This window comes from Sapajus apella, unplaced genomic scaffold, assembly GCF_009761245.1.
Source record: "Sapajus apella isolate SASKATOON/1434 unplaced genomic scaffold, GSC_monkey_1.0 scaffold47, whole genome shotgun sequence".
Taxonomy (NCBI): domain Eukaryota; kingdom Metazoa; phylum Chordata; class Mammalia; order Primates; family Cebidae; genus Sapajus; species Sapajus apella.
The window spans coordinates 7,179,552-7,201,830 of record NW_022436987.1 but is presented as its reverse complement, the minus strand read 5'-3'; the positions used below and the strand labels follow the sequence as shown (position 1 = coordinate 7,201,830).

Here is a 22,279-nt window from a genome sequence, read left to right as displayed (position 1 = left end):
ACTGTGCTCAGCCTACTTCCCTCTTTTTGAATGTTTAAAATTTTCCACAATAAAAAGCTTTTAAAGGGGAATATAAAAAAGTAAATAAAATAATAATCCAGGTAAGATTTTTACCCTCACAAACTTACGACAAACAGTAGTCTAGCCTTAGCTACAGGAACTGTCTCAATAACAAGTGAATTCCCAACCAAAGAACTTAAGATCTCATGGAAGGAAGGAAGACTGGGGTACTGAAGTTGGTAATATACCTACAGAAGTCCTTAAAATAGTTCTATATTCATAATATATTATATACCTAAGACAAGTAACAACAATATTAATGATATTCTATATCTTAAGTTAGCAGTAAGATTGCTATTTCCTCAATTTTTAGTTTCAAAAGGTTTGAGCATTAATTTTTCTCACAGTTTACGGACATACTAAAAGGCTTTTTTTCTTTTGGGTATGGCTTTCTCTTAGAGTGTTCAATATTTTTCTTACGTGAGGACTGAGAAGTCATAGCTCTGTTCTCATCCTCCTTTTTTTTATGCACCTTCTGTCTCACAGATGTCAGTGAAATACATTTCACCTTTTCCTTCTCAAGGCTTCCCTGCAAACACCTCTATGCGAACCTGACTTCTGCTTGAATCCTCTCCTGTTCTATTCTCAATCCCCAGCTCCCTTTTATTCTGGTTATCTTCATTAGTGGGTACTTACAACTGACATTATGAGATCAAAAATTCTCTTAGTAACTATGAGAAAATATTGATTAAAACAGAAAATGCTCAGATTTCTTGTGCAGGAAATTCACTAGTAGGGAGGAATTACCGTAATATAAAACTGAATTTCCACATGTCCTTTAGTTCTGGCAGAAATATCTGAAAAGGTTTTAAACCTTGCTGGTACTTGCTGTTACTTTAGTCACCTAAGTTAGAAACTTTGGTGCCTATGTTATTCTTTCCTTTCCTTTACTCTTAAGTAAAATTTGTCACTAAGCCATGTTAGTTTTCAATCTGAAATATAACTACTGCCACCATCATCATTCTGACTCTAATATATCCATGCCTGGTTTAATAACAGATTCTTCCACAGTTCTCTTTCAAATCAATCCTGTACACTGCACTATATAAATTTTCCTAAAATAATGTACTGAGCACATCACATACATGCCTCCAAATCAAAGTGGCAGGTTCTCTCTTGGCTACTACACAAAAAGTGAAGAAAATAAAACCTTATCTTTTTATGCTAGCACTACTCTGGATAGTTTATCCTTTTATGCTAGCGCTACTCTGGAAAGTTCATCCTTTTACGCTAGCGCTAAGCTAGCACTACTCTGTGAGTAGTTTTTCCTTTTATGCTACCACTCTCTGGATAGTTTACCCTTTTACGCTAGTGCTACTCTGTGGATCGTTTATCCTTCTACGCTAGCTACTCTGTGGACAGTTTATCCTTTCATGGCAGCGCTACTCTGTGGATAGTTCAATGAGGTGCTCAGTTCTACATTAAGAAACATCATCAGTACCCTCAGGCTTTGTTTCCCCGCCTGCTATAAACTTCACCCTATTCTCGCAATCTCAAGGCCTTCTTTTCTGTTTGACCCTAAGTCTGACTCCCACACTTCCTTACTCACTAGGATCGTCACAATGAATTTCTAGATTTCTTTTGTTTTTCAAAACCCTTTACTCTTCTGGCTTCTTATGCCTTGTAAGCTCTTACTACAGATCTTTAGAAGGCTTGCTCCTGTGAAGTCTATGCCTACGGAATGCCCCACTACTTGAAGCTGTGATCTTCCCCTTCTCTTCTCCTGACAATTACTCTTTCCACGTTACCCTGCTTTACTTTCTACCTGGCATACATGATTCTATGAAGTGAGCTTACATATAGTTTTACCTAAGGAAGCTCTAAATGAGGGACTTTGTCATACTCATCACTGGAATCCTTATACCTAAAAGAATGCCTGGCACACAATAAATGTCCAATATATGTTTGCTGATGAATAGCCCTGGCTATGCTCTTAATTTCCTCTATAGTGCTATAAATTTACAGTCCATTTTCAGGGTATTAAAACAGATGGTTAAACAAGTGCCCAGGATCCCTGTTCCTATGCATACTCCCCAAAATAGGCACATAGTCCAACTATCCAGTCTGTGCTAGTTTTAAGAGCAGGTTCTGAACTCTATTAACCTCATCCTCTAGTACTCTGACAAAACTAGTGTCGCCCAAAAAAAAAAAAAAAAAAAATCCAGGAAAAGTGTTGCTCAAAAAAAAAAAAAAAAAAGGAAGAAAGAAAAGAAGAAAAAACAACAACAAAAGCCTCTAGTTATGCTGATCTCCTGGAGCGCCCTACAACACACTGTGCTTATTGGCATCAGCTAGTGTACAGGCAGAATAAGGTAGTGAATCCTCACATATACAAGGTGCAACTTCTAGCAGTGTGCCTTCAGGCAAAGCTACTTCTCTGTGCCTTCAGTTACCTTCTTTGTAAAATGTGGATAATAATAGCATAAAATTCATACAGTTACTATGAGAATTAAGTGAGTCTATATATAAAGCACTCAGGACGCTACCTGATACCAACAATAACTAACACTCAGGTAGCTTTTACCATTACTCACTTTCACTTTTGACAGGCCTCCTGTCTGCAGTGTATTCTTTCTTCTCGCCTGGCCAAACCACACCTAGCTTCACGACCTACCTGAAGCTTACTTTCTTCTCCAAGTTTCAATAACCTCACTTTTCTTTAGGCTCTAAGGGAATTTAGCTGTCCTTAAATGTTACTTTAACTATTTCAAACATATACATAGCACTATGGTAGAAAGATCTATAAGTTACTCAAGAACAAAGATCTTATTTCTAATTCCTTCCCTATCCACCAAGTGCCTAACAAGTAAACAGTACAGGGCGATATATGCATACAGAATGACTAATACATCAACTTCTACCAGTAAGTTCAGATGACAAGGTGATAGATGAATCTTTTTTTTTTTTTTTTTGAGACGGAGTTTTACTTGTTACCCAGGCTGGAGTGCAATGGCACGATCTCGGCTCACCGCAACCTCTGCCTCCTGGGTTCAAGCAATTCTCCTGCCTCAGCCTCCTGAGTAGCTGGGACTACAGGCATGTGCCACCATGCCCAGCTAATTTTTGTATTTTTAGTAGAGATGGGGTTTCACCATGTTGACCAGGATGGTCTTGATCTCTTGACCTCGTGATCCACCTACCTCGGCCTCCCAAAGTGCTGGGATTATAGGCATGAGCCACCATGCCCAGCCTGTGATAGATGAATCTAATGGTGGGTGATATAACGTTGCCTGAGTAATATAATCGGCAATATTAAAAGTCCAAAAATAACGTTAAATACATATTTACCGTAACTTAAAGATGGTACTAGAAAGCAACAAAAAAGAAAAAAATCAGTTTGCTCATACTTAAAAGTATCCTTAAAAATTAAAAAATTTTGAGTTTACCTTAAAGGAAATATACAAAGCAAAGGTGTATTAAATGTGTCAGGACAGGATATTTATAAAAATAAATGTCTAGCTTCAGGGTTTACTTAGATACAGACTTCCGCCATAGAGCATTTTAAACTATCTTATGTGTATGGAGTCTTTTAGAAACCCGTGTGTGCGTGCGCATGCACACCCACACACGAAACAAACTAAGTATTGCCTTTTAATTAGAAGCAAAGCTTGCATGTTAAAAAAAAAACAAAAAAAAACTTTGGATTCTTAAACTGAGATGTAGAAGGAGAGTATGGATTATATATTCAAGTTCTCTCAAAAGCAGATATTTATTTCTTCATAAAGAGTGTTAAGGCTATAAGAGAGGGAGGCTTTTTGCCCTATATGTAAATCTTATCAATTTTATCCTTTTGCTGTCTATAGACTTCTGACTCTCTCTCCGCACCCATTTTTCATATGCCTTTCACAAGATTTTCGTTATTATGTAAGGAAAGAAGTAAGGCATTTCTTATGGTGTGAGAAATGCCCCAAACTTTAAAATAACTTCAAGAAGGTAAATTTTATTAAAAACTATGTTTTAATTATTAAATCAATTTTATTTATAAAATTTTTTTGAATACTTACTTATATAATGCATTCCTAAATTCAGGAGTCATAAAAAGTGTTTGCAAAAGGCTATTCAAATAGCAAGTCATTGCTTGGTTTACTAGTCCCACATATCCTTTAAAGAGAAAATACAAATATACATTAATCAGCATTTACATTAAAAATAACAAAAACATAATATAACTAATTCATAGTAAAGATTCAGAAGTTAGTTACTACTCATTTGGAAATTATTTCCATTTTTTTCAATAGCACCTAAAAAAAGATCCCTTTTCTAACATGTGCTCGAAGTAAGCTTTGTTTTACAGAAAATGTCAGGATACCTTGTTATAGGTACGTCCAGAGATACACATGGAGATTACATGACATTAAATAACATTTTATGATTAATATGTTTAGTAAAGTATGTGTTACTGGCGTAGACATAATCTTTTTCCCCCAAATCTAAAAGTTTAACCATAGTAAACTTTTAAACATATTAAACTAGATGATAATGAAAAAGTATAAACTATTCACTTTAAGTAGCATCATACACATCCAATGTAGGAAGTCTCTATAGAACCAGTTATCCCTGTCATGAAGCCCTATAAACTAATTTCTGTAAGAATGAATAACATTATGAGATAAATTCACTACATGCAAAGTCAGAAAAGCTGAGACTCTGAGTAATTCAGAGTGACTTTGTCCATTTCCACAAGCCTGTCAATGAAATTCTATAGATCACCATGCTATTCAAAAGGTAATATGGATCCACATGATCTGTACTTGTATGATTCCAAGAAAAGACCAAGTACAGTAGCTATCTGCTTTTCACTTTGTACTAAAGTTCAAGCTTTTATTTCTTATTTGTTTCACCTTTAAGAACCGTGTATGCATGGGTGGTTTATATCATATTATACATCATTACATTATTTTAAACTGCTTCTACTGCAGACTATTCCCCACTTGAGTTGTTCTCATAGGATCCTGTACTTAATCTGTATTAAACCCACTGTTTTGTAATAACCTATTTACTTATCAGGGGTTGAATCTGATTTCTATCGCTCCTATTACTTAGCACAGCAGCAGATGCACATGAGGGGCAATGCACAGGAGGTACATGTAACACAAGTTTGTATAATATCTAACCTGATTAGTAATAAGAAGAAACATTATTTCATTAAAACAGACCCTTCCCCACAAACAGCAAAAACCAGGTTCTTCCATGTCTTCTTCTGAGCTGAGGCTTCCCTAGGATTTCCTTTCTTTTCCCTCTCCTCCCAATTCCTAAACAGTCTGGGGGAAAACCAACCTACTTGGAGCCTTACAAGGTAAATGAATACTACTATCATCCTTTGCATACATACACATCAATCATGTTATCACTTGTTTGCGACCTTGTTTCCCTTTACTGGGCTTAAAAAAATGTTCTGGGGGTAGGCTTGAGAGAAGAAGAGAGTAATGGAAATTAATTTTTGCCATAGCATTACCTATAAAAATCACATATAACTATCTTCTGCACATGATTTAGCACCATATTTAAACAGAATGAACATTGTGCCACATAAATTAGCACTATTAAAAGTGCTAATGAATTAACAGAAACCTTTCTCATTATGCATTGTCTAAATCGACAAACTTCAAATGGCAGCTATTATCAAGTGGATTCTATATTTGAAATAGTTATGAATCAATATTTTTAGTATAAGTCAGTAAGGGAGAAGAATATGAGAACATATACCGTCCTGTAGAGCGCACATGCAAAAAGAAATCCTAAACAGAACCAACTGCTAAGGAAGGAGAAATCAAACAACCCCAGTTAAGTGGAATCAAACAGGTCAACTCCCGAAGTAAATAAAAAGATTATTAAAGAAACTGGCCAAAGACAGGTATTATGGATTTAGTTTCTAATCACTTGTAAGTCCACATCAGCCTTTAATATACTACTTATTTCTCCCCACCCACCATCTCCTATCAACAGTGGTTGGCCACCAGTGGGAAGTGGTAGGAAAGAAGGACAGGAAAGAATATGTTGAGTACCGAAACCCATTGCTTTACTGAGAAATGTGTTTCTAGAGCCCTAAGTTAAAATCAGGAAAGTATTTTTTAATAAGAGCATTTCATACATGCTGCCAAAATTTATAATAATCTCTTAAGGAAAATGTAAACTCAATAGTGACTGGTAAAATAATTTCTGAACACAACTCCTTTGGATACTTATAGAGTAACTCAGAAAGGCAGGACCCCTAGAATCCTGGAGGAAAATGCACAGGTAGGCAATGGGAGTGGAGTAGAGGTATGTGGGGAACAGTAAATGGGAACAAAGATTATAATTACATGGCAATTATAGCAAAGACTTCTAAAAAAAAATTTTTTTTTTTTTTTTTTTTTTGAGACGGAGTTTCACTCATGTTACCCAGGCTGGAGTGCAATGGCGTGATCTCGGCTCACCGCAACCTCCGCCTCCTGGGTTCAGGCAATTCTCCTGCCTCAGCCTCCTGTGTAGCCGGGATTACAGGCACGCGCCACCATGCCCAGCTAATTTTTTGTATTTTTAGTAGAGACGGGGTTTCACCATGTTGACCAGGATGGTCTCGATCTCTTGACCTCGTGATCCACCCGCCTCGGCCTCCCAAAGTGCTGGGATTACAGGCTTGAGCCACCACGCCCGGCCTCTAAAAATATTTTTAAAAATAAACTTCAACTTACTAATATAATTTCTGGGAATTTTTACCTTTAGGAAATAATCAGAGATGAAAACAAAAATGTATGTATAAGAATTTTCATAATAACATCAATAATACTGATAACTAAACTTTAAATATCGAAACCTACAGAATGAAACAATTTTTTCAGTCATTTAAAGGCCCATATGAAAATACTATTTAATAACATTTAAAAACACTTCTCATATGTGCTAAGTGAAATTATTGATTAAAAATCTACTCATGATTCCCGATTTTCCAAAAAGTACACATATGGAGGGAAGCGAAGACAAAAATAAGCAAAACTACTAGAAGTGGTTTCTCCTAGTAGTATTGTAAATTATCTTCACATTTTTTATTTTATAGTAAGACAATGACATGTATTATAGTTGTATGATCAAAGACCATTTTTTAAAAGCATGTCTTAGTCTCAAAGAATTCAAAGGCCTCAGAGAGCCACACAAAGCTGAAGGTAGTACACAGCACAAAGTAGGAGTTCTATAAATACTTGATGCAAAAAAGACTGAATCAACTGTCAGAAGATGAAGCAAATAAAGAATCTTGATTTGGTAAATCTGGAACTCTCTCAAAGTGTTTCAACTATCTCAGAACAATCTAGGGTGCTTATTTAAAACAAAACGCAGTTTCTTCTAGCCTACTACACAGCAGCTACATCAGCATTTTGGGAAGTAATGCCTTCAAACCTACCTTTTTCCTTTTTTATTTTTTGGAGACAGAGTCTCACTCAGTTGCCCAGGCTGGAGTGCAGTGGTACAATTTCAGCTAACTGTAACCTCCACTTTGTGGGTTCAAACAATTCTCCCACTGCAGCCCCCCATGTAGCTGGGATTAGGGCACCCGCTACCATGTCCGGCTAATTTTTGTATTTGTAGTAGAGATGGGTTTTCACTATGTTAACCAGGCTGGTCTCGAACCCTGACCTCAGGTGATCTGCCCACCTCAGCCTTCCAAAGTGCTGGGATTACAGGGATGAGCCACTGTGCTGAGTCGGAACCTGCATAATAAGTATCCCCTCAGATTACTTTTACAGAAATTAAAACCTGAGAATCACTACTCTAGATAGTGTAATGGGAAACAGTTTTATTATATCCTACCATCTGAAATGGAACATAATTTTGTATTCTTTTTTATCGTGTTGTTTGCTACAAAAATTTCTACTGATAGAAATGATCCTAAATATCAATCACAATCAGTTTTTACTGTTATTTCCAAAACAAATAAACCATTAAAACTACACAAAACTAGCTATGAGGAAAATATGCTAAATTCTAATTACAAAATATAGCAAATGAAATATTACAGGTGACATTAAAACAAAATCTTGAGTTGGGTACCATGGCTTCTACCTGTAATCCCAGCTACTTGGGAAACAGCAGGAAGATCACTTCGAGACTAGCCTGGGCAAAGTAGTGAGACCTCATCTCTACAAGAATTTAAAAGCCAGGCGCTGTGATGCACACCAGTAGTCACAGCTACTTGGAAAGCTGGGGTGAGAGGATCGCTTGAGCCCAGGAGTTCAAGGCTGCAGTGAGCTATTATCTTACCACTGCACTCCAGCCTGGGTGACAAAGCAAGAATCTATCTCTATAAAACAATAATAAAATTAAAAATAAGAAATCTCCAATGTAACACTATAGTGTTCTTTTTACACTGATATTTGTAATGTAATATTTACAATCACCTGTTTTGAAATTCTAAGCATAAATGTTCTAAAGCCATACTTAGCATGAAACACCATTAACAAGATATACAATCAAAGGCTTCTCTGAACCCTAGTTTCAATTTCCTTCAACATAAAACATACTATCTATTGCAAAGATTTAAGGTGAAATGACATGTAAATGTATCTAGATTTATTCCTTAGGCGATTAAACAATCTTATATGTAAATAAACCTTTGCATAAAAAAGCCATTTTACTTGCTCAATAAAGTGAAAAATTAAAAAAGTAGGCTTAATCTATTCAGAAAAATGGAGAAATTTCAAAATGACATGATTCATTTCAAGCACATGATTAAACTAAAAGATAACACAATAAACCCAATAAAATAAGCATGGCCCATGTGCTTCAAAATGGAAGTACTATAAAAGCAGACAACAGAGACTTTCCTTTCTAGAGAAAGTCCACTTTAAAAATTTAAGACTATAGTCAAAATAGAAAATTATTAAAAAGAAAAGTCTCGAACTTTTCTTTTTTTCTTTTTTTTTTTAACTTGAGATAGGATGTCAAACCCTTACCCAAGATGAGTACAATGGTACCATCATGGCTCACTGCAACCTAGACCTCCCGGGCTCAAGCAATCCTTCCATCTCAGCCTCCTGAGCAGCTGGGACTACAAGCAACAGTGACCACACCCAGCTAATTTTTCTTTTTTTTTTTAAATTTTTGTAGAGATGATATCTGGCTATGTTGCCCAGGCTGGTTTCCAACTCCCAGGCTCAAGCAATCCTCCTGCCTTGGCCTCCCAAAGTGCTGGGATTATAGGTGTGAGCCACCATGCCCAGTGTATCTGTAATCCAGCTACTTGGGAGACTGACGAGGGAGGATTGAGTCCAGGAGTTCAAGACTGCAGTGAGCCATTATCATGCTTCTGTGTTCCAGCCTGGGCAACAGAGCAAGGCTCTGTCTCAAAAAAAAAAAAAAAAAAAGAAAGAAAAGAAAGAAAGAAGGAAGGAAGGAAGGAAGGAAGGAAGGAAGGAAGGAAGGAAGGAAAGAAAAGAGTTCTTCAAAACATAATATTCAATAATTTTTATTTATTATTAAATAGTGGCAGTAGCAATATAGTAGAAACAACAATGGGTTGAAGGAAAAGTAAACCACATACTTTTTCTAACTTTGCGGCTGCCAGCATGTAATTTTGCTGTCGGTCTCAGTTTTCTCATCCATAAAATATGAGGATTAGGCTTGAAATAGCTAAGATTACTTTGGATCTAATGCCCTATGATTTTACAAAAATACAACAAATCTTACCCGTTTCTGATTTATTCAAAATAGATGAGTAGGAGTAGCTTTGGCTGACATAATCGCTGGTAGATCCCACAGAACCTTCTCTTGGAAGTGGACCTATAAACCTGTCATGAACACTGTCTTCCCCAGCACTGGAATCCTCCTAAAAAAGCAACATATTCAGAAAGTTAATAAATACAAATGTTGCTGAAACAACAGCACTCACAATTTCCTGTAGGAAGGTTTGAATGATGCTGATACAAAACACTTTGGAAAGGTGCTCATGTCCCCTTCCAAGGTGTTACTTTCCAAATTTTCTTTCAAATTTTCTGATTACATGAGAGGACATTTTTGGTACTACTAAATCAAAAGTGCCATTGTACTCCTTGATGACAGTCTATGATTCATTTTTATATCATCCTTGCCAGGTAGGTCTAGCACATTGGGGACACACAATAATTGTTGGATGAGATGGATAGCTTCCTACTGTCTCCAACAAGAAACTTCATTTTAATAAGGAAGATGCTGAAAAGGATTAAGGGACATAAAAACAGCACAAGCAATTAGGACAGAACTGCAAAATTCTTATACATTTAAAAACACGAATCCCTAAATTGTAAATCAAGAGTTCCCTAAATTGTTATTTTAGATTTCAATGACACTCAGACTAATCAAAATCTTCTCATGTTGTCATAAAAATAATGCAATTAATGAAGATCAGAGAGTATATTTGGTTACCGCCCGAGTACAGATGGACTGTGTTTAATTTCTGTCTACTGTCCAGACAGGCATTGTTATTCACAATAAACTTCTAAATGAAAAGCATCAAACAGAACAATCTTTCCTGAGCAAAGTGTCATTAAAGAGAAAGATTCTGAAAAAGTCCATAAAGCCTTAGATTTCTCAGCTTATAAAAGAGTGAAGTAAATCAGACCAGGTTTTCTTCATCTTTTTTTTTAAGCATTTCAATTATTTTCTTTTTTTGGAGACAGGGTCCTGCTCTGTCGCCAGACTGCAGTGCTGTAGCACTACCTCGGCTCGTTGCAACCTCCACCTCCTGGGTTCAAGCAATTCCCCTGCCTCAGCCTCCCAAGTAGCTGGGACTATAGGCACATACCACCATGCCCAATTGATGCTTTGTATTTTCGTAGAGACAGGGTTTCACCATGTTGGCCAGGATGATCTCAATCTCCTGATCTCGTGATCTGCCCGCCAAGGCCTCCGAAAGTGCTGGAAATACAGGTTTGAGCCACTGTGCCCAGCCTATTTTTTCTACTTTTAAATTTAGCTGTACCTGTGCAGGATGTGCAGGTTTGTTACACAGGTAATGTGTGCCATGGTGGTTTGCTGCACAGTTCATCCGATCACCTAGGTATTAAGGCCAGCATCCCTTAAATATTCTGATACCCTCCCTCCAACTCCCACAGCATGCCCCAGTGTGTGCTGTTCCCTCCCATGGGTACATGTGATCGCATCATTCAGCTCCCACTTTTAAGTGAGAACATGTAGTGTCTGGTTTTCTGATCCTGTGTTAGTGTCCTGAGAATAATGACTTCTAGCTCCATCCATGTCCCTGCAAATAACATGATCTCATTACTTGTTATGGCTGCATAGTATTCCATGGTGTATATGTACCACATTTTATTTATCAGTCTATCACTGATGGGCATTTAGGTTGATTCCAGGTCTTTATTATTGTGAAGAGTGCTGCAATGAACACATGCATGTATGTATCTTTATAACAGAATGATTTCTACTCGTTTGCCTATATATCCAGTAATGGGATTGCCAGGTCAAATGGTATTTCTGCCTCTAGGTCTTTGAGGACACACTATCTTCTACAATGGTTGAACTAATTTGCTCTCCCACCAACGGTGTAAAAACATTCCTTTTTCTCCACAACCTCACCAGCATCTTTTTTGACTTTTTAATAACTGCCATTCTGACAGGTGTGAAATGGTATCTCACTGTAGTTTTGATTTGCATTTTTCTAATGATCAGTATGTTAAGCTTTTTTTCATGTTTGTTGGCTGCATGTATGTCTTCTTTTGAGAAGTGTCTGTTCATGCCCTTTGCCCACTTTTTAATGGGGCTTTTTTTTTCTTGTAAATTTGTTTAAGTTTCTTGCAGATTCTGGATATTAAACCTTTGTCACATGGATAGACTGTAAAAATTTTCTCCCATTCTGTAGGTTGTCTGGTCATTCTGAAGATAGTTGCTTTTGTTGTGCAGAAGCCCTTTAGTTTTAATTAGATTCCATTTGTCAATTTTTGCTTTTGTTGCAACTTGCTTTTGGCGTTTTCATCATGAAATCTGTGCCCATACCAGTTTCCTAAATAATATTGCCTAGGTTTTCTTCTAGGGTTTTTTTTTTTTTTTTTTTTTTTTTTTTTTATAATTTTGGGTTTTACATTTAAGTCTTGAATCTGTCTTAGGTTAATTTTTGTTTATGGTGTAAGGAAGGGGTCCAGTTTCAATTTTCTGCATATAGCTAGTCAGTTCTCCCAGCACCATTTATTAAGTATAGAATTATTTCCTCATTGCTTTCGTCTGGTTTGTTAAAGTTCAGATAGTTGCACGTGCGTGGTCTTATTTCTGAGTGCCCTATTCTGTTCCACTGGTCTATGTGTCTGTTCTTGCACCAGTAGTATGATGTTTTGGTTACTGTAGCCTTGCAGTATAAAGTTGGGTAGCATAATGCCTTCAGCTTTGTTCTTTTTATTGAGGATTGTCTTGGCTATTTGAGCTCTTTTTCTGGTTCCACATGAATTTTAAAATAGATTTTTCTAATTCTGTGAAGAATGTCAACATAAGTTTAATGGGAATAGCATTGCATTTATAAATTACTTTGGGCAGTATGGCATTAACACGATATTGATTCTTCCTATCCATAAGCATGGAATGTTTTCCCATTTGTTTGTGTCTTCTCTGATTTATTTAAGCCATGGTTTACAGTTCTCCTTGAAGGTATCCTTCACATTCCTTGTTAGCTGTATTCCTAGGTATTTTTTTTCTGCAGCAATTGTGAATGGGAGTTCATTTGTGATTTGTCTCTCTGCTTGCCTGTTGTTGGTATACAGGAATGCTAGCAATTTCTGCACACTGAATTTGTATCCTGAGACTTCACTGAAGTTGCTTATTAGCTTAGGAAGCTTTAGGGCTAAGATGATGGGGTTTTCTAGATATAAAATCATGTCATCTGCAAACAAAGATAATTTGACTTCTTCTCTCCCTATGTGAAAACCCTTTATTTTCCTGCCTGATTGCCCAGGTCAGAACTTCAAATATAATGTTAGACAGAAGTAGTAAAAGATGGCATCCTCATCTTGTGCCAGTTTTCCAGGGGAATGCTTCCAGCTTTTGCCCATTCAGGATGATACTGGCTGTGGGTCTGTCATATATGACTTTTATTTTGAGGTATGTTCCTTCTATTACTAGTTCATTGAGAGTTTTTAACATGAAGGGTGATGAATTTTATTGAAGGCCTTTTCTGCATCTATTAAAATAATCATATCGTTTTTGTTTTTAGTTCTGCTTATGGGATGAATCACATTTATTGATTTGCATATGTTAAACCAACCTTGCATCCTGGGAATGAAGCCAACTTGATCATGTGGATAAGCTTTTTGATGTACTGCTGAATTCAGTTTGCCAGTATTTTATTGAGGACTTTTGCATTGATGTTCATCAGGGATATTGGCCTGAAGTTTTCTTTTTTGGTGTATCTCTGCCAGGTTTGAGTATTAGGATGATGCTGGCCTCATACAAATAGGGAGGAGTTCATCTTTTTCAATTTTTTGGAAGTTTCAGTAGAAATGGTACTAGCTCTTCTTTGTACGTCTGGTAGAATTCAGCCATAAATATATCTGGTCCTGGGCTTTTTTTGGTTGGTATGCTATTACTGCCTCAATTTCCAAATTTGTTATTGGGCTATTTAGAGATTCAATTTCTTCCTAGTCTTGGAAGGTGTATGTGTACAGGAATTTATCCATATTTTCTAGTTTATGTGCATAGAGATGTTTCTACTATTCTCTAACGGTTGTTTGTATTTCTGTGGGGTCAGTGGTGATATCCCCCTTATCATTTCTGATTGTGCTTATTTGTTTCTTCTTTCTTTTCTTCTTTATTAGTCTAGCTGGCAGTTTATCTATTTTATTAATTTTTTTCAAAAACCAACTCGTGGATTGATTTTTGAAAGGTTGTGTCTCTATCTCCTTCACTTCTGCACTGATCTTGGTTATTTCTTGTCTTCTGCTAGCTTTGGGGTTTTGTTTGCTCTTGGTTCTCTAGTTCTTTTAGTTGTGATTTTAGGTTGTTAACTTGAGATCTTCCTAGCTTTTTGATGTGGGCATTTAGTGCTATAAATTTCTTTCTTAACACTGCTTTAGCTGCATCCCAGAAATTCTGGTCTGTTGTCTCTTTGTTCTCACTAGTTTCAAAGAACTTCTTGATTTCTGCCTTAATTTCATTATTTACTCAAGAGTCATTCAGGAGCAGATTGTTCAATTTCCATGTAGTTGTGTGGTTTTTGAGTGAATTTCTTAATCTTGAGCTCTAGTTTGATTGTGCTGTAGTCTAAGAGATAGTCTGTTGTGATTTAAGTTCTTTTACATTTGCTGAGGAGTGTTTTACTTCTGATTATGTGATCAGTTTTAAAGTGCCATGTAGTGATGAGAAGAATGCATATTCTGTTGTTTTGGGGTGGAGAGTTCTGTAGATGTCTATTAGGTCCACTTGATTCAGAAGTGAGTTCAGGTCCTGAATATCTTTGTTAATTTTGTTTCATCTGTCTAATATTGTCAGTGGGGTGTTAAAAGTCTCCCACTGTTATTGTGTGGGAGTGTAAGTCTCTTTGTTGGTCTCTAAGAACTTGATTTATGAATCTGGGTGCTCCTGTATTGGGTGCATACATATTTAGGATTGTTAGGTCTTCTTGTTGAATTGAACCTTTTACTATTATGTGATGCCCTTCTTTGTCTTTTTTCAGCTTTGTTGGTGTAAAGTCTGTTTTGTCAGAAACTAAGATCACAATTCCTGCTTTTTTCTGTTTTCCATTTGCTTGGTAAATTTTTCTCCATCCCTTTATTTTGAGACTATGTGTGTCTTTGCACATGAGATAGGTCTCTTGAAGACAGCATATTGATGGGTCTTGACTCTACTCAGCTTGCCATTCTGTGCCTTTTAATTAAAAGCATTTAACCCATTTACATTTAAGGTTAGTAATGTTATGTGCTAATTTGATCCTGTCGTCATGATGCTAGCTGGTTATTTTTCAGACTTGTTTATGTGGTTGCTTGATAGTGTCACTGGTCTGTGTACTTGAGTGTGTTCTTGTAGTGGCTGGTAACAGTTTTTCCTTCCCATATTTAGTGCTTCCCTCAGGAGCTCTTGCAAGGCAGGCCTGATGGTGATGAATTCCCTAAGCATTTGCTTGTCTGAAAAGGATCTTATTTCTTCTTCACTCATAAAACTTAGTTTGGCCAGATACAAAATTCTAGATTGGCAATTCCTTTCTTTATGAATGTTGAATATTGATCCCTAATCTCTTCTGGCTTGCAGGATTCCCACTGAGAGGTTCACTGTTTGTCTGTTTGTAGGTGACCTGGCCTTTCTCTTTGGTTGCCCTTAACATATTTTCTTTCATTTCAACCTTGGAGAGTCTGATGATTATTATCTTGGGGTTAATCTTCTCATGAAGTATCTTACTGGGGTTCTCTGCATTTCCTGAATTTGAATGTTGACTTGTCTTTCTAGGTTAGAGAAGTTCTCCTGGATGATATCCTGAAGTATATTTTCCAACTTGGTTCCATTCTTCCTGCCTCCTTCAGGTACCCCAATCAGTTGGTACATCTGGTCTCTTTACATAATCCCGTATTTCTTGGGAGGTTTTGTTCATTCCTTTTCATTCTTTTTTCTCTATTCTTGTCTGCCTGTCTTATTTCAGAAAGATAATCTTCAAGCTCTGAGATTCCTTCCTTCACTCAGTCTATTCTGCTATTGATACTTGTGATTGCACTGTGAAGTTCTTGTGTATTTTTCAGCTCCTTCTGGTCAGTTATATTCCTCTCTAAACTGACTATTCTGGCTGTCAGCTCTTGTATATCACGATTCTTAGTTTCTTTGCATTAGTTTACAACAATCCTTTAGCTCAGCAAAGTTCGTTATTACCCATCTTCTAAAACCTACTGTCAATTCAGCCATCTCAGCCTCAGCCCAGTTCTGTGCCCTTAGTGGATAGGCACTGCAGTCATTTGGAGAAGAGGTATTCTCGCTTTTTGAGTTTTCAACATTTTTTTTGGTGTTGATTCTTTCTCGTCTTTGTGGACTTACCTACCTTTGATCTTTGAAGTTGCTGACCTTTCAATGGGGATTATGTGTAGTCTTTTCTGTTGATGTTGTTGTTGTTATTGTTTTCTGCCTGTTTGTTTTTCTTTTAACATCAGGCCACTCTTCTGTAGGGCTGCTGCAGTTTCCTGGGGATCCACTCCAGACCCTAGTTGCCTCAGTTTTTCCTGTATCTGGAGGTATCACCAGTGAAGGCTGTGAAATAGCAAAGATGGTGGCCTGCTCTTCTTCTGGAAACTCTGTCACAGGGGGTCCTGACCTGTTGCTGGCCCAAACGCACCTGTAGGAAGTTGCTGGAAACCCCTTTTGGGAGGTCTCACCCAGTCAGGAGAAACAGGATTAGAGAATTGCTTAAAGAAGCAGTCTGGCTGCCTTTTGGTAGAGGTAGGTGTGCTACATTGCAGGGGATCCTTCCTCATTTGAACTGTTTGAACTCTCCAAAGCTGGCAGGCTGAAACAGTTGAGTCAACCGAACCACAGAGACAGCGGCCTGCCCTCTCCCCGACCCGCAGCTCTGTCCCAGGGAGAGATCAGAGCTCTGTCCGTATAACCCTGGCTAGAATGGCTGAAGCCCCCACAAGTGAGGAGGAATGGATCAGGGTCCCACTTAAAGAAGCAGTCTGGCCACAATTTGGCAAAGCAGCTGTGCTGCACTGGGGGGATCCCTCCTTATCCTGACCATTTGAACTCTCCAAAGCCAGCAGCTGGAACGATTGAGTCAACCAAACTGCGAGATGGCGGCCACCCCACCCCCTGGGAACTCTATCCCATCTCAGGCAGACTCCAGCCTGTTGCCATTGGCTGGCTTGAGTTCCATGCCAGTGGGTCTTACCCTGTGAGGTACCGTGGAAGTGGGGCCCACAGAACAATGCTGTTTGGTTACCTGAATTCAGTCTCCTTCCTAGGGGTATGGATGGATGGACCTCCCACCTTGCTGGGGATACTGGGGTAGGAGTATATAAAACTCATGGGTCTCTGTGTGCCTGAGTGACTGCTCTACCGAGATTCCACACAGCTCTGTGTATTGGACCCAATGCCCTGGTGGTGTAGGCTCCTGAGGAGATCTCTTGATCTTCAGGTTGCAAAGATTCATAGGCATAGCGTGGTTTACTGGGCAGAGTCATACAATCCCTCACAGCTTCCTTGGCTGGGGGTGGGGGTTCCTTTGGCTGTATGACACTCCTGGGTGGGCCATCACCTTACCCTGCTTTTCTTCCTTCTGCTTGAGTTGAGCTGTTTGCCTAATCAGTCTCAATGCGAGAACCTGGATATTTTAGTTGAATGTGCTGTATTCACTTGCCACCTTCATTCCTCTCTGTGAGTGCTGCAGACCGCAGCTGTTTCTAATCGGCCATCTTGGCCCCTCCCTCTTACTCTTTAACTCATGTCCTCCCTCTACAACGTATTGAGAGGAAAAAAAAAATCTCTGGTGGAATAGGCTTCAAATTGGGAGTTACTGCATTAGAAAATCTCTAAGGCAACTGGGCTGAACAGGAAAGTCTACTGAAATGTGAATTGGGGTAAACATTAAAAGAACATAAATGAAACATTTAATGTATACACCAGTCATTCCAAAAAAGGGGACAGCAATGAGAATAGAAATGACCTTCTTGCAGATACTGAAAAACCTGAGAAAAACCACCAGAGATTTACAGCAACCGAGCAAATGCTTAAACAAAGGAAGGGTTACAGGAGATCCCTGCGGCACTTTAACTTATCCTAGACATACCCTCATCCCTGGCATGGCAGTGGTCTTGAAGATAGCAGTACCTGTTAAACCCAAGGTGGCAAAAGACTGTATATACAAATAATGGTGCTATGGATGTCCACTCTATGTTATTCTACACACTTATAACAAGCCAACATAGAATGAAAAAATAATAATTTATTACACAAATTATAAAACATATCTTATTTTCTTTGGGAAATTGCATCCTGAAGTAGTAGGTGACAGTGCACAAAAATTATAAATACAGGGCTTTCTAAGTAGCTCACCAGCAGTATTTGAGGTTGTTCTCCATCTTTATCTGTCAAATGCAGAAAGTTCTTCTTTCCTGGCTCAAAATTAGCATCGAGAAGAGACTTGTCACTGGTATGATCCAGTGGAGGCTAAGGACATAAAACACATATTTCAGATCATGAGAAACATAAAATGAAATAAGTAATCTGTAAATGCACACATATCTACATTTAAAGACTATTTTTTAAGTAATGATCTGGTAAAATTCTGTTCATGTAGGCCTGGAATTAACTCATTTATTCACTAACTGGGATAGCTAAGCCCAGTAACAGTGCATACACTAATAGGTATCCCAGAGACTCACATTCCCCAACATCTAAAAAACCAAAAAGAGAAAAGGTAAAAGTTAGGAGGTAATGTTAAGTACTGCATACACATATAAAGAATATATAAACATTTCTCTTTCCATGTTCTGTACAATATATGCAATATGATATTTAATGGATTTTCATGAAAATTGACTAAAGGTAACTTTACATAACTAAAAACTAAAATGTTTTGATATATAAATATGATGAAAAATACCAGATAAGCAACATACTAAAAAATCCAACCAAAATAATGTAACATAATTATGCAATATAACAAAAATATAACTAATGTAGTATATAATATAACCTTCAGAAAGACCCCTTAAGGAAAAACCCGTCCTAGTAAATGATACCTATTTCAAATGTACTGCTAGGATTCAGAGGACCCAGGGGGTATGGAAGTGACTGTGATCAGACATTTGAAAATTAAACATCTAAAATTCAAGTCTTCACCTAACTTATACGGTAGGGCAATTTCAACTCTAGCTGCCATTCTAATATACTCTAGTTGGTGGATAAGAGAGGAAACTCTGTATGCCCCAAGCCCTACTCACTCACTCTAGACCACTGTTGAGAAAAATGAGGCAGTAGAAATAAACATATTTAAAACTTTTTTGTTGCATTAAGGAATGTTTTCAATGTTTCAAAGACATGGGCAGAGTCTCCTTAAAAAGACGCATTTTATGAAAATGCCTTTATTTCTTAAGAAATTAATACTGATTAACATTGTATAAAAGTGCAGGTACTGGGGAAAAAAAATAACTAAGGGATTTGCTACTTACTATCTGTGTGACTTTGGAAAGTTATTTCACTTCCCCATGACTCAGTTTCCTCACCTATGAGTCTCTAATAGCACCTGCCTTACAGAGTAGTTATTAATATAAGGATTAAATAAGACTGTATTTGTACAGGGCTTAGAATACTACAAACACAGTAAGTGCAAAAGATGTGTTAAGTAAATAAAAAAGCAAATATATGATCTACCTCTTAACTTTGGCTCACATCTATCAATCCACAGGAGAAACGACATAGAAAACCTGAAGCTAAAAGAAGCCACATGGAAGGAAAAAAGGGACTGTTGGGTTCCTTAAAATCACTGATGGGACATGATCAGGTGATATAGCTGAAATACACAGGGGTTTTACCTCAGTAAGTGTCTGTATACAAGGTGATGGGCAGCTAAATGGGCTTGGTTTTCTGAGGAGTATCCATTCAGCACTATGCAGTAAGCAGATGAAAAATCATATTTGTAGAAATGTACAGGAGGCAAATAAAAATACAGAAATAGAGCTCTTGAGTACAGTTATAGCTGGAGAGAGAGAAACAGGTAATTCTGACATATAGCTATTTAAAGCTACTGTGAAAGATAATTTAACAAATGCTTTTTGAATGCTGAGAAGGAATGTTTATGGAGGATATGAAATTTATATGAGGTTCTTGCCATAAAAATGCTTACACTAGAAATAGAAAGACACAGATTGATAATACTTATAACAAAAAGGAACTTTGATAAGTGGCCCAGCCAAAGGGCATGGGAGGTTAACGAGAAAAACATTACTTTTAAAGCAGCATGAAGAAACATCGAGTAAGGCTTCTTAAGGGTAAAAGATAAATAGGACCTGGGAAGACATATAGGACAGTATAGAACTATCCTTTAAATTGAAAAAGAGACAACACTAGAAATTATGTGGTGATGTACCAAAAAGTATTCAAAATTTCAGATTAAATATTGTTTATCTTTCAGGTCTTGTCTGACTACCAATTTTACTGGTTAATTTCAGTTTAAAACATTAGTTCTATATATTTTTAAAAAAAATATTGTGGAATAAAAAGCATAGTATCATTTTTAAGGGCAAATCAGGCAATATCAAACATCTTTGATTCTCCTGTGGAACCAACTTAAAATATGTACTCCAAATATCATAGGGATACACATTCCATTTCACTGGCTGTTAGAGGTATTTTCCTGGAAAAATTAGAGCAGTAATGGCATGGGATAAAGAGGTAATATAAACAAAAACATGGAGACAGAAAACTATGGAAATTTATGTTAAGAAAATAAATCAATCCAGTATCTGGGATTTAAGAGTGTAAAGCCTTAAAGAACCAATGGTAGCCTGTCTTAAATGCTATCTTAGGGAATCTGATTTTTCATCAGTGGGCAACGAGGGGTGATTGAAGGTTACTGAACTGGAAGGTGATTAAGTGCTACAATTTTAGGTGACTGAAAATAATTCTAACTATTATGCCGGGTAAATTTGGACTGAGAGAATGGAAACAAAAAAGACTACCTAGAATATACTATTCTAATAATGCAAATGAGATCCAACTCAAAGGTCTCCTTCCTTAACCACACTCCCATGCAAGTTATCAGTGCCTCTGCTACATTCTGAATGTTCATTCTTCCCCAAAAGTCATATGCTGAAACCTAATCCCCAATGCAATGATATTAAGGGGTGGGGCCTTAGGAGCTGATTACTTCTTGAGGGTGGAGCCCTCATGAATGGGATCAGTGCTCTTACAAAAATGGCCTAAGGAGAGACATCTATCATGGATTTCTAGAAAATTTTTTCATAATTGCAATTGTTTATTTTGGTAGTAAACATTAATACAGGATTAGGTCAAATGATGACCTAAGTACATGTCTACCAATAATCCTCCCCAAAAGTCCATAAAATGTCAAAAAACAGTTTTTTAATGAAAAATCTTACAACAGTGCAGGAAAACAAAGAGCATGCTTGGCAAACCAAAAATTCTGAGATAAAAACAGAAAGCAGCAGGATCAGATCTATGGAAAAATAAAACTAGGGGGAACCATAGCCCAAAGATCCTATAAGAGAAGACTACCGTAGAGATAAAGGTAGTAAAGAACTTCAGACTAAGGTCAAGACATAGAAGCCAGGAGACAGTTAAAAGTGAGCAAGTGGGAAAAGGCATTCTGATGGGTTTGGCGTCTCCTCTTTTTCTACTTGGACTAAGCAGCAGACAGTAGTGTCTATTTCCTGTCAGGGTAAAGGGTGGGTGCTGTGACTAGAGAGGCAGTGCAGTACTATCTAGGTACTGATTAACTCCTAACCCTAAAGAGTCAGGAACCAGCCAATCCCAGAACAAATTATAAACACATGACACCTAGCAGCATGTCCCACCCTTTACCCACAACACCAAGAACTGAGTAGGGTAAGTTTAATTAGCATCCACAGAGAAGTGAACAGAGGTTCTGGAATACAAAGATGAGCAGAAAACAAAAATCACTAAGTATTTAAAGAAATGCTACATCATGAAAGAGAGAAACTAAATAGATAAAGGATAAATAATTAAGGAAATAGTTAATAGACGACAGAAATAAGAAAGCATACCCTCAAAGAGATCTGAGATTAAAATGTTACAGTAATTAAAAATGTTTTTAATCTTGAGAGTTAAGTCAAAAGCTATATATAGAAACTATACAAAGTTCATAACAAAGAAAAAGAAACATTAAAAACTTGCCCAGAAATACATAAACACACACAAATAAAAAGAAATAAAAGTCAGCTAGAGATAATCTTGGTTAACATTGAAATGTATGAGGTATATATCCTTCCATTTCTCTTACTATGAATATTTTTTCTTCTTTTCCAAAAATCAGATTATAAAATACCCATGATTTTACAATCTTTTTTCACTGAAAAATATAAGATGGTCCTCATTCTGTTCAGTAATTACAGAATTTTTTCTTTAGTAAGCACAATATTATAGAGTCACCTTTCACAAATGAAAAAACTGAGGAAATGACATTATGTAAACTTTAGGACAACCAAATGTTAAATCCAGAATGGAGGCAAAAGGAATTACTTAGCTGCACATAGGCTCTTACTCTAGTCGTTATACTCTTGTTTATGATATTAAAGAGTTCCAGGATTTAACATTA

The 22,279-nt window shown here is 37.1% G+C and overlaps 1 protein-coding gene across 4 annotated transcripts in view; it reads right to left on the bottom strand.

Moving 5' to 3' along the window:
- USP47 (ubiquitin specific peptidase 47) overlaps window positions 1-22,279 on the bottom strand; it is a 138,165-nt gene that overhangs the window by 69,583 nt on the left and 46,303 nt on the right. For 3 of the 4 annotated variants that reach the window (XM_032240754.1, XM_032240755.1, XM_032240757.1), the window contains 3 exons: window positions 18,037-18,150; window positions 9,721-9,859; window positions 4,065-4,161 (listed from right to left, as the gene is read on the bottom strand). In XM_032240754.1, coding sequence (XP_032096645.1) covers window positions 4,065-4,161; window positions 9,721-9,859; window positions 18,037-18,150 — 350 coding nt within the window. Of the gene's footprint in view, window positions 1-4,064; window positions 4,162-9,720; window positions 9,860-18,036; window positions 18,151-19,517; window positions 19,591-22,279 lie in introns of all 4 variants that reach the window. The other variant, XM_032240756.1, reaches the window with a different exon arrangement.